The sequence below is a fragment of the Prinia subflava genome, chromosome 7 (assembly GCF_021018805.1).
Source record: "Prinia subflava isolate CZ2003 ecotype Zambia chromosome 7, Cam_Psub_1.2, whole genome shotgun sequence".
In the NCBI taxonomy this organism is placed as follows: domain Eukaryota; kingdom Metazoa; phylum Chordata; class Aves; order Passeriformes; family Cisticolidae; genus Prinia; species Prinia subflava.
Window position 1 is genome coordinate 1,859,111 of NC_086253.1, and position 12,785 is coordinate 1,871,895.

At 65.1% G+C, this 12,785-nt stretch overlaps 2 protein-coding genes across 4 annotated transcripts in view; one reads left to right on the forward strand and one right to left on the reverse strand.

The window, feature by feature from the left end:
• The window catches only part of LOC134552601 (dedicator of cytokinesis protein 2-like), a 44,352-nt gene extending 33,886 nt beyond the window's left edge, over positions 1-10,466 (forward strand). The window contains exons 29-53 of the mRNA XM_063401331.1: positions 824-922; positions 1,029-1,123; positions 1,398-1,476; positions 1,594-1,694; positions 1,816-1,874; positions 2,031-2,179; positions 2,323-2,408; positions 3,088-3,244; positions 3,594-3,634; positions 3,814-3,904; positions 3,989-4,108; positions 4,635-4,724; positions 4,844-4,948; positions 5,422-5,563; positions 5,732-5,813; positions 5,910-5,994; positions 6,211-6,297; positions 6,973-7,149; positions 7,281-7,364; positions 7,445-7,582; positions 8,179-8,264; positions 8,674-8,824; positions 9,085-9,193; positions 9,536-9,669; positions 9,755-10,466. Coding sequence (XP_063257401.1) covers positions 824-922; positions 1,029-1,123; positions 1,398-1,476; positions 1,594-1,694; positions 1,816-1,874; positions 2,031-2,179; positions 2,323-2,408; positions 3,088-3,244; positions 3,594-3,634; positions 3,814-3,904; positions 3,989-4,108; positions 4,635-4,724; positions 4,844-4,948; positions 5,422-5,563; positions 5,732-5,813; positions 5,910-5,994; positions 6,211-6,297; positions 6,973-7,149; positions 7,281-7,364; positions 7,445-7,582; positions 8,179-8,264; positions 8,674-8,824; positions 9,085-9,193; positions 9,536-9,669; positions 9,755-9,844 — 2,637 coding nt within the window. The 3' untranslated portion in view covers positions 9,845-10,466. The remainder of the gene's footprint in view (positions 1-823; positions 923-1,028; positions 1,124-1,397; positions 1,477-1,593; positions 1,695-1,815; positions 1,875-2,030; positions 2,180-2,322; positions 2,409-3,087; positions 3,245-3,593; positions 3,635-3,813; positions 3,905-3,988; positions 4,109-4,634; positions 4,725-4,843; positions 4,949-5,421; positions 5,564-5,731; positions 5,814-5,909; positions 5,995-6,210; positions 6,298-6,972; positions 7,150-7,280; positions 7,365-7,444; positions 7,583-8,178; positions 8,265-8,673; positions 8,825-9,084; positions 9,194-9,535; positions 9,670-9,754) is intronic.
• Positions 10,467-10,651: 185 nt separating this feature from the next.
• LOC134552608 (BCL2/adenovirus E1B 19 kDa protein-interacting protein 3-like) lies at positions 10,652-12,745 on the reverse strand. Of its 3 annotated transcripts, XM_063401343.1 has the most exons (6): positions 12,471-12,745; positions 11,782-11,911; positions 11,567-11,696; positions 11,398-11,492; positions 11,164-11,313; positions 10,652-11,018 (listed from the first exon to the last, which is right to left on the reverse strand). In XM_063401343.1, exons 1-6 carry the CDS (start codon positions 12,556-12,558, stop codon positions 10,970-10,972), a joined length of 642 nt encoding a protein of 213 aa, XP_063257413.1. In that variant the 5' UTR covers positions 12,559-12,745; the 3' UTR covers positions 10,652-10,969. The 3 variants fall into 3 exon arrangements, with proteins under 3 accessions (XP_063257413.1, XP_063257412.1, XP_063257414.1); XM_063401342.1 differs by lacking the exon at positions 12,471-12,745 and having other exon boundaries at positions 11,782-12,237; XM_063401344.1 differs by lacking the exon at positions 12,471-12,745 and having other exon boundaries at positions 11,001-11,018; positions 11,164-11,285; positions 11,782-12,292.
• Between the last annotated feature and the right edge of the window lie 40 nt (positions 12,746-12,785).

Below are 12,785 nucleotides of genomic sequence, written 5' to 3' on the forward strand. Positions count from 1 at the left end.
GTCGCCAGCAGCGCTCACATCCTCCCCGCACAGCCCGCTTTGGTCTGCGTGTAGCTGGCGAGGTCTGGCCCGGGCTGCAGCGGGGCTCGGTCTCCGCCGGGATCCGGGAGGAAGCGCCGGCAGGGCCGGACCTGCCGGGGCTGGGAGGTGTCTGCGGCACCCGGGATGGGCAGTGGTGCCCGGTGCTGCCCTCACAGGACTCACGGCACGGCAGTCTCTGGGCACGAGTTGGCACCTGGAGCCACCCACGAAGCTCCATCAGTGAGAGCGGGGCATGGCAGGGCCATCCCTCCTCCTGAGCGTGTCAGACAAGGCTCTCACCCCAGAAACAGCTGCCCTTTCCTGCAGTTTCCAGCCTCGGGTGTGTCTCTGGGGCAGCTTTCTGGGCAGCATCCCACTCGTGCATGCTCCACTTGTTTTGGTACAAATCTCCTGGAGTGGAGCTAAGGGCTCCGTTTGGGACCCTTCACTGCAGGCACTCCAGAAGGAACCTGCTTGCTGTTTTCAAAATGCCCAAAACATCCACAGATGGCCTTAAATCATCTCAAAAATGACAGAGGTGCTTCAGCGCCACTCTGTAATTACAGCTGCACCCCCTGGCATCATGGTGGGTGCAGGAACCCTCCTATCCCTGCAGTGGGGGACACAGTCTGGGAACTGGATTTGAAGGGCAGGAGAAGAGGTCTGGGGAGCTGGGGAAGAAGGGACCAGGGAAGAGACCCCAAGGCAGTTGGGGCTCTCACAAACCTCCTGGAGGAACAAGGACAGTGTCCTGTTCCATGGTGCAGGAGCCAGCAGGGCCTGAGCAGCTCCTCTCCCCCAGAGCCACTACGTGGCCTGCATGGCCGCCATCCTGAGCCAGATGGACAAGGACCACTACAGCACCTACATCCAGGCCTTCCCCTCCCGGCCTGAGCTGATGGTGAGTGCTCCCCACGCCAGCACTGGGCACCAGAACGTCCCTCACAACATCCCCCGGAGGGCGCTGCAGTCCAGCACAGCTCCTGACATCCTTCCCTCCCTTGCAGGACTTCCTCATGGAGACTTTTATCCTTTTCAAGGACCTGATTGGGAAGACAGTGTACCCCAGTGATTGGGTGGTGATGAACATGGTGCAGAACCGGTGAGGGCCTGGGGAGGGACCCGGGGAGGGACCTGCAGGGGGAGGCTGGGTCAGGTGTGAGCACCTGGGATGCCTCGGGGCAGGAGGGCACTGGGGCACGGCCCTGGATGTGCAGGACTGGTGAGCTGGGCAGTGTTTGCTGCACTGAAATGGGCACGAAGGACCTCGCCCCCTCTGTGTGATGGTGGTGGGCACACCAGGCTGGGCAGGGGGCACACCAGACTGGGCAGGGGGCACACCAGTGCTGCCCTCACTCAGTGCTCACTCACCCCAGGGAGTTCCTGCGTGCCATCAACCACTTTGCCACGACCTTAACTGAGATGTTCCTGAGCAACAGCAACTTCGAGCTGCAGGTGGGTGGGTGCTGCCTCAGCCCTGCTTTGGGCCAGGTGGGCCAGGAGAGGACCCAGCCTGGTCCCCAGCCCACTGTGCCACCCAGCCTGGCGCTCATCCCTGTGCTCCCACTGCAGCTTTGGAACAACTATTTCCACCTGGCCGTGGCTTTCCTCACCCAGGACTCCCTGCAGCTGGAGAACTTCTCCCCAGCCAAACGCAACAGTATCCTGGCCAAGTGAGTGCCCACCCGGCCTGGCCCGGGCTGCCACCATGCCACGAGGTCAGGGATTTGGGGATGAGCCAGCTGGGCTCACCCGGGGCTGCAGAGCGGTGCTGACTGACCTCTGTCCTGGCAGGTACGGGGACATGAGAGCCACCATCGGAGCATCCATCCGGGACATGTGGTACAGCCTCGGTGAGCCACGGCGGGCAGCGATTTTGGGGGGATTTTTGGGTCTCTGTGGGCTGATGTCCATCAGCACCGTCCCCAGAGTGGATGTGGGGAGCGAGGTTTGGTCATGGGAGCCTGCACGGGTGTGGATCTGCCCCCCAGCCCTCCCTGTCCCCCCAGGCCAGCGCAAGATCGAGTTTATCCCGGGCATGGTGGGTCCCATCCTGGAGATGACGCTGGTGCCGGAGCTGGAGCTGCGCAAGTCCACCATCCCCATCTTTTTCGACATGATGCTGTGCGAGCACCGCCTCACCGGCACCTTCAGCCGGGTGAGCGCCGAGGCTGCTCCCGGGGGATGTTGTGGGAACCACCCACACCGGGGGAGTGGCACGGCCTGGCAGCGGGAACTCTTCGGGATGGTCTCTGGGGAGGGGCCGCTCCAAGCTCAGCCCATCTCCATCCCCTTCTGCAGTTTGAGGATGAGATCCTGCGCAGGCTGGACAGCGAGGTGGAGGGCGGCCGCGGGGACGAGCAGTACATGCAGCTTTTCAAGAGCATGTGAGTGCGGTGACATCCCTGCCACCTCTTTCCCCAGGGTACGACCCTTTGCTGTCACCATTCCCTGCCAGCCCACTCCTCCTCACGCTGTGCTCTGGCCCAGAGAGTGCCACGAGCGAAAGGGACCAGCGGGGAGGAAGGGCTGGTGCCTGAGCACCATCGTGTGATCCCTGCCTCTGCCTGCCCCAGGCCATGCTCCTGTCCCCGGTGAAGCCCCTGCCCCAGGAATTACCCTTGTCTTGCCCCAGGAATTACTCTGTGCCTTAAGTGAGACCCCTGCCTCAGGTGATGGCACTGCCCCAGGTGTTATCTCTGCCCCAGGAGTTATCTCTGCCCCAGGAGTTATCTCTGCCCCAGGAGTTATCTCTGCCCCAGGAGTTATCTCTGCCCCAGGAGTTACTCCTGCCCCAGGAGTTATCTCTGCCCCAGGAGTTATCTCTGCCCCAGGTGTTATCTCTGCCCCAGGTGTTATCTCTGCCCCAGGTGTTATCTCTGCCCCAGGAATTGCCCCTGCCTCAGGCAATGCCTCTGCCCCAGGTGTTGTCTCTTCCCCAGGAGTTACTCCTGCCCCAGGTGATGCCCCTGCTCCACCCAGGCCTTGCCCCTGCCCTCTGGTGCTGAGCAGGGCAGTGGTGGGAGCGCTGAGCTGGCTGTGCAGTGGGTCCCCTCTCTTCCCCAGCCTGCTGAGCTGCTGCCAGAGCCACCCTGAGCTGGCCAAGCCTGGTGAGGACTTTGTGAGGCTGGTGAGCGAGCTCCTGGAGCGCCTCCTGGACTACCGGGCTGTCATGAACGACGAGAACAAGACCTACAGCATGAGCTGCACCGTCAACCTCCTGGTGAGCACTGTGCCCTGCTCCAGCTCCCCGAGCCTGGCACGGCTCATCCCTGTGTCCCCAGCTCCCTGGGGCAACTGGGACTTGTTCGCACGCTTCCCCAGGTCCCCAGGGCTGGTAGGGCTTGTCCCCAAGTCCCCACGGTGCCCTGGGCACAGCAGAGGGGGGGTGCACGTGGTGCCAGAGCTGGCATCCCTTGGGAGTCACCGTGCAGCTCCCCGGGGCCGTGGGAGCCCCATCCCTGTGTGGGGACAGTCCTGGCAGCACCACGGCCCAGAGGGTGGCAGCGTGGGGGGCTGTGGCATGTGCCAGACCTGGGGCCACTCAAACAGCCTCGTCTGCCTTTCCACAGAACTTCTACAAGGAGATTGACCGCCAGGCCATGTACATCAGGTGAGCACAGCCCTGGGAGCTCCGGCAGCACCTGGGGCGGGGCATCCCGAGCATTCCCAGTGGGATGGGCTTGGCAGAGCGCCCTGAGGGGCAGGGTGACGGTGCTCTGTGCCCAAATTATGCTGTTGTGCCCCACATGTGGGACTGTCCCTCCCCACACACGGCTCTGTCACCCCCAGGTACCTGTACAAGCTGAAGGATCTGCACATCAGCTACGAGAACTACACGGAGGGAGCCTACACGCTGCTGCTGCACGCCCGGCTGCTGGCGGTGGGCACGGGGGGCTCTGGGGGGGCTCTGGGGAGGGGACAGCCCTGTGGGCTTGGGGTGACGGGTCCCTGCTCCCCTGTGCAGTGGTCAGAGGAGTCGAATGCAGCCCCCGTGCCAGCCCCGCACGGGCTCCACCTGCACACTCAGCGCCAGCTGAAGGAGGCTCTGTACAACCAGATCATTGAATACTTCGACCAGGGCAAGGTGAGTGTGGCCAGCTGCCCCTGCAGACCCTGCAGCCTCTGAAACCCCGCAGCTGGAGGGAGCTGGGCTGGCTTAGGGCAAGCCTGGCCCCTTTGCCACCACTGCTGCCCGTTCCAAGCTCCCAGACACCATTCTCAGCACAGCCCCTCACTCCCCACTGCTGCAAAAGGGCTGGAACTGCCCTGCAGGGAGCCTGGGCTGGATGGTTCACCCCACAGCCACCGTCCCTCATCCCATCCCTATCCCCTCCTGTCCTGTCACATCCCAGCCCTGTCCTTGTACTGCCAGGGGCTGGCAGCCTGGACATCTCAGGACAAAGGCCTGATAGGGTGGGCTGGGGGATGGAGAAATGGTGAGAAGCCAAGTCCTTCTGCTGCCCACTGGACCACCAGTCCCCACAGGAGAGCCCTCTCGCGCTCCTCACAGCGGGCAGGGGTGCAGGGTGATCTCTGCTGGAAGTCCCTGGTGCCCCTTCCCTGGTTCACCCTGCACCGGGGGGCCCTGTCCTGGCCCCTCTCTCCTCCAGATGTGGGAGGAGGCCATCCACATCTGCAAGGAGCTGGCGGAGCAGTACGAGAGCCACGTGTTCGACTACGAGATGCTGAGTGACATCCTGGTGGGTGCCTGGCTGGGCTGGGGTTGCTGCTGGCAGGGCAGGGTGGCGGGGATGAGCTGGGGGGAATGGGGGGTCTGCATGGCCCCATCCTGTCCTCATCCTGCCCCTCTGCTCTGCAGCAACGAGAAGCCAAGTTCTACGAGAAGATCCTGAAGGTGCTGCGGCCCAGCCCGGACTACTTTGCCGTGGGGTACTACGGGCAGGGCTTCCCCACCTTCCTCAGGGTGAGCAGAACCAGGAGCAGCTCCACAGCTGCCCCCTCAATAGCCAAGGAAACCTGCTCCTCACTGATCTCCACCTGGATGTGGAGCTGTGGACAACTCTGAGTGTCACCACGCAGCCTGTTCCTTACCCAGCATCTGTCCCACCCACGTCTGTCCTGGAGGTGGCCGTGTGTCCTGGGGGCCAGGTCAGATGGTCTGCACAAGTCCAGTGGCTCTCCCCCCATCCACCCACACTGCCACACCCTCATAAAAGCCACCATAAATTTGTCAGGCAGGATTTGCGCTCGGTGACATTGCTTGGCTGGCACAAAGCCTGATTCTCCATGTGCCTTCTTTTTCCTCTAGTTGCTGGGTTTGGGGTGATATTTTTTCTAGCAGGGGTGTCTCCTGCTTGGCAGGGGGCTCACCTTATCAGCACCAGCACCCCGGTGCTCTGTGGCACAGGGATGAGCTGTCACCCTCTCCCCCTGCAGAACAAGGTCTTCATCTACCGGGGCAAGGAGTACGAGCGGCGTGAGGACTTCGAGATGCAGCTGCTGAGCCCCTTCCCCAACGCTGAGAAGCTGAAGAGCACATCTCCCCCTGGCCAGGACATCACCGACTCCCCAGGGCAGTGTATCCTCTGCACGGGGACGGGGCTGGGAGGGGGGCTTGGTCACTCTCCACGTGGGGATTCCTTGAAAGCCTCTCTGTGCCCCTGGGGTTCACCCCTGGGGGCTCTGGAGCCCTCCTCCCCAGAAGCCCTGCCCTCCAGTGTGTGCTGTGGCTCCTTCACTCCCACAGACATCCAGTGCTTCACTGTGCAGCCGGCAGAGGAAGGCAGGGTGCGGCTCAAGGGCCGCAGCGTCCCGGAGCAGATCACCAAGTGAGTGTCCAGCACGGGGAGCCCCTGCTCTGCTCTCTGTGGGTGCGTGGGACACAGCAGGGTCCTGTCCCACTTCTGCCCCTTCCCTCCCCACAGCTTCTACAAAGCCAACCACGTCCAGCGGTTCAGCTACTCCCGGCCTTTCAAGAGGGGCCCGAAGGATCCCGACAATGAATTTGCAGTGAGTGCTGGGAGGAGCTGCCAGGACCCACAGCCAGGAGGGACAGGAGAGCTGGAGCTGAAGATCCAGAGGAGAGACAGGGGATCCTTGGTCCTGGGATGGGGAAGGTGCTGGTGCTGTGCCCACGGAGATGGGAGCCCCCCATGCCGTGGGGCAGCCAGGGGTGACCCAGGGTGATGGGAGAAGGGTGGGGAGTGACTGCTGCTCTTCCCACAGAACATGTGGATTGAGCGGACGACCTTCAGGACAGCCTATCCCCTGCCCGGCATCCTGCGCTGGTTCGTTGTGACCTCCACTGAAACGGTGAGGAGGGGCTGGGAGGCAGCAGGGCCCTCCTGAGATCCTGGTGGGCACAGCCCCCAGCCCTGCCAGGGGCTCAGGCTGGGGCACGGGGAGTGTGTCCTGCCTGTGCCACGCTCCGTGGGCAGCAGGGACAGCGTGTGGGGAGCAGCAGAGGCGCTGGAGGGAGGTCAGCAATTGCTGCCAGGGCTCTGTGCGTGGGCTTTGTTCTTCTGTCAGAGTGGGTGTTTGGCCACCATCCAGGGAGTCTCAGGAGCCACGGCAGCGGAGATGTGATGTGCCCTGGCTGGGCTGTCACGGGATGCTGCAGGCACAAGGACGTGTGGCTGCATGAGTGCTGCACGTGTGTCTGCCGTGGTGCTCAGGCTGTGCACCCCACCGTGGCACAGCTGCACCCCCAAAGTGACACCAGGTTTCCTGCAGCCTCACTGCTGCCTTGTCCCCATGGGATTGACTCTGTGCTGGGAGCAGGGACCAGCATGGCCAGCACATCCCCACGAGCTCTTGCTCAGCCCCAGGCACCCGGTGCCAGGGGTCTGGGGGGCTTCACGGGGTGAGATGTGAGATGTGCAGCCCCAGGGGTCCCTCCTGCCAGGCAGGGGAGAGCCCACCCTGCCAGCTGTAGTGAGGAGGGGCAGGTGGCTGTGGCAGCGAGTTCTGACCCCTCCCTGTGCACAGATCATCATCTCCCCTCTTGAAAACGCCGTTGAGACCATGATGAAAACCAACGAGAAAATCATGAGTGAGATCAACCGGCACCAGAACGACCCCAGCCTGCCCATCAACCCTCTCTCCATGCTGCTCAACGGCATCGTGGACCCTGCGGTCATGGGTGGCTTTGCCAAGTATGAGAAGGTGAGGACCCGCAGGGGCTGCACTGGGGCCAGCTGGGCACACCCAGGACGAGCACTGGCACCACTCTGCCATCCCCAGGCTCTGTGGAGCAGGGCCAGCCTGGCAGTGGGACTGAGGAAGGGTCGTTGCAGGCTTTTTTCCAGGAGCCCTACATTCAGGAGCACCCTGAGGATGCAGGGAACATCGAGAAGCTGAAGGACCTGATTGCCTGGCAGGTACCAGCTGCAGCCTCCCTCTGGCAGGGACAGCTCCCTCCCCATCCCAGGGAGTCCCACGCGTCCCCACTCCCCCACAGATCCCGCTGCTGGCAGAGGGCATCCGGATCCACGGGCAGAAGGTGACGGAGGACCTGCGGCCCTTCCACGAGCGCATGGAGCAGTGCTTTGAGCAGCTGCGGGCCAAGGTGGAGAGCCAGTACGGCGTGCGGGAGATGGTGAGTGCCACGGCGGTGGGCATGGGGCAGGCACGGCTGGGGGCCACAGGCAGAGCCTGGCACCGTGGGGGTGACACTGGGGCCACAGGCAGAGCCTGGTACTATGGGGGTGACACTGGGGCCACAGGCAGAGCCTGGCACCGTGGGGGTGACACTGGGGGCCACAGGCAGAGCCTGGCACCGTGGGGGTGACACTGGGGGCCACAGGCAGAGCCTGGCACTGTGGGGGTGACACTGGGGGCCACAGGCAGAGCCTGGCACCGTGGGGGTGACACTGGGGGCCACAGGCAGAGCCTGGCACTGTGGGGGTGACACTGGGGGCCACAGGCAGAGCCTGGCACCATGGGGGTGACACGGCACAAGCCAATGCAGGCGTGGGGCAGCAGGGAGCAGCTGGCTGAGGCCACAGCTGGGGTGGGAACAGGGTGAGGAGCACTGGGCATGGGGGATGTGAGAGTCCCTGCCTGCCCCTGCAGAGGGCACAGCACTGCTGGCGTGGCACTGGCACAGAAGCAGGGCTGGTCAGAGAGGGCACTGATGGCCCTGGCTGAGCCTGGGGAGGCTCTGCCCTCTGATCCCTCCTGGCTGTCTCTCAGATGTTCTTCGAGGACCGGCGGAGCGGCCGACCCCGGTCCATAGCCTGGGTGCCTGACTGGGACCGGCTGAGCCACGCTGGAGCCAGGCAAGTGCTGCAGTGGGGAGTGCTGCCCGTCCCCTCTCACCTCCCTCAGCCCTCCCTGCTGAGCTTCCTCACTCTGGCCCAGGTGCTTTTCTTCCATCTCCTCAGTCCTCTGCCTTTCCACCTTCCCTTTATGCCAAGTGCATCTCGGGGTCCATCCTGCCAGGCCACCACAGGGACCCTGTCCCTACTGGGAGCACGGAAGACACCCCATGTGCAGCCCCCGGGCTCACCTGGACGCTGCTGTCACCTGAGCCATCCCCTCTTGTCCCCCAATCCTCCCCTGCTGAGCTATGCTGTAGATGGTGCCTGGCTGAGTGCAGCCGCTCCCAGTGATGCTCCAGCTGCTCCATGGCATCCCCCTGCTCCTCCTTCCCCTGCTGCCCCCTCACCTGTCCCAGTCACCCCACAGCACGGAGACACCCCAGACCCCAAAGCCTGCCCCCCGCCCCTCTGAGAGCGAGGACCACAGGAACGAGCGCAGGGAGAACCGCGCCAGCTCCATCTTCGGGCCCCGGCGGCAGGACCTGCGCCAGTCCATCTCGGAGCTGCCAGAGCCCAAGGTGATGCTCAGCACAGCCCTGGTGCATCCCTGGGCCCCTGCTCGCACTCCCATGGGTGTCCTGCTGCACCCAGAGCCCCTGGCCCTGTCTGCAGCAGCAGCCCCCAGCCTGGATGGGACCCCTTGAGGGGCTGGTGGCAGCTCCTGCTGCAGGGAGTGCAGGAGCAGGGCTGGAGGGGCACAAGGCTGGAGCCCACAGGCTGCAGGGGCTGCCATCCAGCCTGGCCCTCCGAGGTGCTGAGCCTTCCTTCTGTGCCCCAGGATGAGAAGTGGAGACTCTCCTGCAGCGTGAGCGAGAGCAGCCCGAGCACTGATGGGAAACAGCCCCCACCGAGCCGAGCTGCTGCCGGTGCTCAGCCCAGCGCTGCAGGTACAACCTGCCAGGCCACCTTCCCGAGAGTCCCTGCAGCCCCACGAGCAGGGCTGTCCCCTCACCCCCTTGTGGTGGCACAGAGTGGGCGCACAGGCATTGATGAACACTCCCTGTGGGGCTGCAGCCATTGATCCTGGACTTTGTGCCACTGGGTCTTGGTGCCAAGAGCTGTTCCTGGTGGGAGCCAGGCCCTGCTCCTGGCTGGGCTCACACCCCATGGCCCAGCACTGCCACACTTCTGTAGGCAGCAGCGCTGGCCCCACAGCCCTGGGCACACTGATGGGCCCTGTGCAGCCCCAGGCTGGCTGAGCCTCCATCCCACCCCTCCTGCCTGCACAGGCTCGTCCCTGTCTCCCACCGGCTTCGGTGGCCGTGTGAGAAGCGCCAGCAAGCTCCCCCCACTGCCCCGCAAGTTCAGCCTGGCGGTGTACGAGACGTTCCTGGAGCAGAGCGACGCTGCGGCCGGAGGGAAGGTACTGGAGGGGAGGCACTGGAGGGAGGCACTGGCTGGCCCTGGCCCCCAGTCCCACCACCCCTCACGTCCCTCTCTGCTCACAGGCATCCACATCCCCGATGGTGGATGGGAACAGAAGCCTCAAGTCGCCGCCACTGCCGCCACCCAAGTCCAAGCGACTGTCACAGCTGTGACCTGGTGCCACCTGCAGCTGCACTGTCTGCAGGGCCACCCCTACCCAGAGTGTCCCCGTGCCCAGCCAACTGCTGGACCCACAGCCCTGCTTGATTCTCACCTGCTGGAGCACCTCTTGCACCACTGACACCCAGAGCATCCCACAGGGCAGGGGACTCCCTGTGTGCACCGGGCACTGCCACCCTGTGTCTCGCCAGCTCTGGCTATTGCCACCCTCTAGATGTGGCACCCACTGGGCCCTGGGTGCTTCCCGTGCCACGCTGAGCTCCCACACATGCAGCTCCTCCCTCCACCCGAGCTGCCCACAGACTGTGCTGGTGGCAGGGAGCCAGACGCTTCCCCAGTGGCATTTCTGTGTGATTTCTGCTCCCCACTCATGGGACAGCTCCCATCCCTTGGCTGCCCACCCCAGCCTGCACCACCAGGACACACTCCTGGCCTGGGCTGCCCAGGAGCCAGCCAGGTGTGCACAGGGGCCCTGGCAGCCTCATGCTCTGCAGTGCCACCTCTCCTGCCCACACCTGCACCTGGCAGGTGTCACTGCCCTGAGTGGCCGTGCCACGCTCAGCTCCCGCCTCTGCACTGCAGCCATGGCTAATAAAGGGCAAACGCATCAGCTGGGCACTGGCATGGGGCTGAGCACGTGTGTGAGCCCCAGCACCCACCCGTGCCTGCCCAGGGCCCACCCAGGGGCCCATCCCACCCCAAAGCACAGGGACTCGCCCTCCTGCCGCAGGAAAGGGCCCCAGGGAGCCCTGTGGGCACTTCCCGAGCCAGGCCGTGCTGGCTGGACACAGGGAGGGCACTCGCTGCTCAGCCCCTGAGCTGGCACAGGGCTCTTTATTCTAGTGGGCTCAGTCGTATTTACAGTCTGTTACAGGGGGACCTGGACCCGTAACCAGGGGCTGGGGAGGGCAGGGGCTGCCTGCAGCTGGGAGCTGCCATCAGCAGGTTCTGGTCTACGGGGGAGAGTGGGATCAGCTCCAGAGGCGAGGGCTGAGGGACAGACACGGGGAGAAGGCGCCTTGTGCCACAGCCGTGGGGCCTGGGAGCGGTGAGGCTGCGCTGGTGCCGGGCTCTCCCCACATTCCCAACGGAGCAGCGCGTGCTGCCTGCCCAGTTCCTCACAGAGGGTTGGCTGAGGAGGCTGCCAGGCGCTTCCCAATGTAGATCCTGCATTGGAGAGAGTGACTGTGAGGCACTGCTACAGCCTGCTGGGCCCCTTTGGGTGCAGTGGTGCATGACCAGGGATGAGCAGCCCAAATGCAAAAGTGTTCCCTACTCCCCCAGCCCCCTGGTGAGACCCACAGACACTCACCCCAGCCCCAGGGTCAGCAGGTGGCTGAGCAGGAGCGAGGGGATGAAGAGCAGCAGCAGCTCTGAACTGAAAAGTCTCTTCTTCCTCCCCACTGCACCTCCCTGCAGGCTCCACAGCACTGGCTGGGGGGAGCACACAAAGGCAAATTCCCTGGGAAAAGCTCATGGTTAACAGGGACACAGGACAGCAGGACAGGGGCCAGCAGGATGTGCTGCTGGGGGACGCAGGACTTACTTTGGAGACAGGTACCGAGGGCAGCGGGTACAGGCCCAGCCCAGGGACGCTGTCAGGCGTCGCTGCCTCCACTTGGCTTCCTCTGGCACATGCCACTGGAAGGAGACACAGGGCAGGTCAGAGCAGGGCCCGGGGGCACAGCAGGGTGTGGTGGGGACACCTCCCTCACCTGCGGGGGGTGGGGGCAGCCTGGCTGGGGCTGGCTGTGGGCAGGCAGCACCTCACTCTCCCCTGGCTGATCACTCCCTTGGCTGCCTCCATCATCATCCCAGGCTGGGGAGCCCAGCACGAGCAGGGTCCTGCAAACAGAAACCCTCAGTCACCGAGCCCAGCCTGCGGCCCCAGCTCAGCAGGGCTCTGGAGCTCAGCTCCTGCTCAGCTCACCCGTCACTGCTCTCTGTCTCCAGCTGGGCCTCCAGCAGCATCTGCTCCACGTCGGCGTGGCAGGAGAACGGCGATGGTGCCAGCTCGGGTTCGGGGCAGCCTGGGCCACACCGCAGCTCCACCCAGGAGCCTGGGGGGGCTGTCAGCCCCTGCGCTGCCCCGGGCCCACCCCTGCACCCCATCCCATCCCCGCCGGGAGCCCTCCCTGGCACACCCCGCACCCCTGCCTGCACACCGCAGGAGCACCAAGTGCAGTCCCTGGTGCGGGATGTCCTGTGCACCCAGGGCTCCTCTCCCGGGACTCTCATCTTCCTCTGTGCCCACCCCCGTGGTGCTCATCAGCCCCCCTGACCCAGCCCCCGGTGCACACCAGCCTGCCCGGGATCCCTGTGCTCCCTGGCCCCCGGTGCACGTCAGCCCCCCAGAAACCTGCCTGGGCTCCCCACTGACCCACTCCCCATCCACAGCGCACATCAACCACCCGGGACTCCCGGTGCCCCACACCCCCACGTGTGCGCGTCAACCCCTTGACCCCCTGGCTCCCCACTGTCCCGAACCCCGCGGTGCCCCGGCCCGCCCGGGTCTCCCATTGTCCCAAACCCCTCGGTGCCCCAAAACCCCCGGCTCCCCGGCCCGCCCTGGTCTCCCGTTGCCCCGACCCCGCCCCGGTGCCCCGGTTCCCCCCGGACCGTCATCACCGGCTCCCGCCATGGCCCCGCGGGTGCTCCGCGCGCAGCCCCCGCCGCTGACAGTCACGTGACGCCCGCGAGCCCCCATGTAAATAAAACCACCGGCACCGGGCGCCGGTCTCTTAAAGGGGCGCTGGCTCCGCCCGCTTGGGCCCGCGAGCCGCAGCTCGCCCGGCCGCGGGGGCGGCGGCCCCGCCGCGTTGCCTCTTTAAGCGGCGCCTACGTGCGGCGCGCGAGCAGGCGTCGGCTGCGGCGCGTGCAGACCCGCACGGAGCCGGCCCGGCCCCGCCCTCCCCGCTGGCCCCGCCCCTCGCC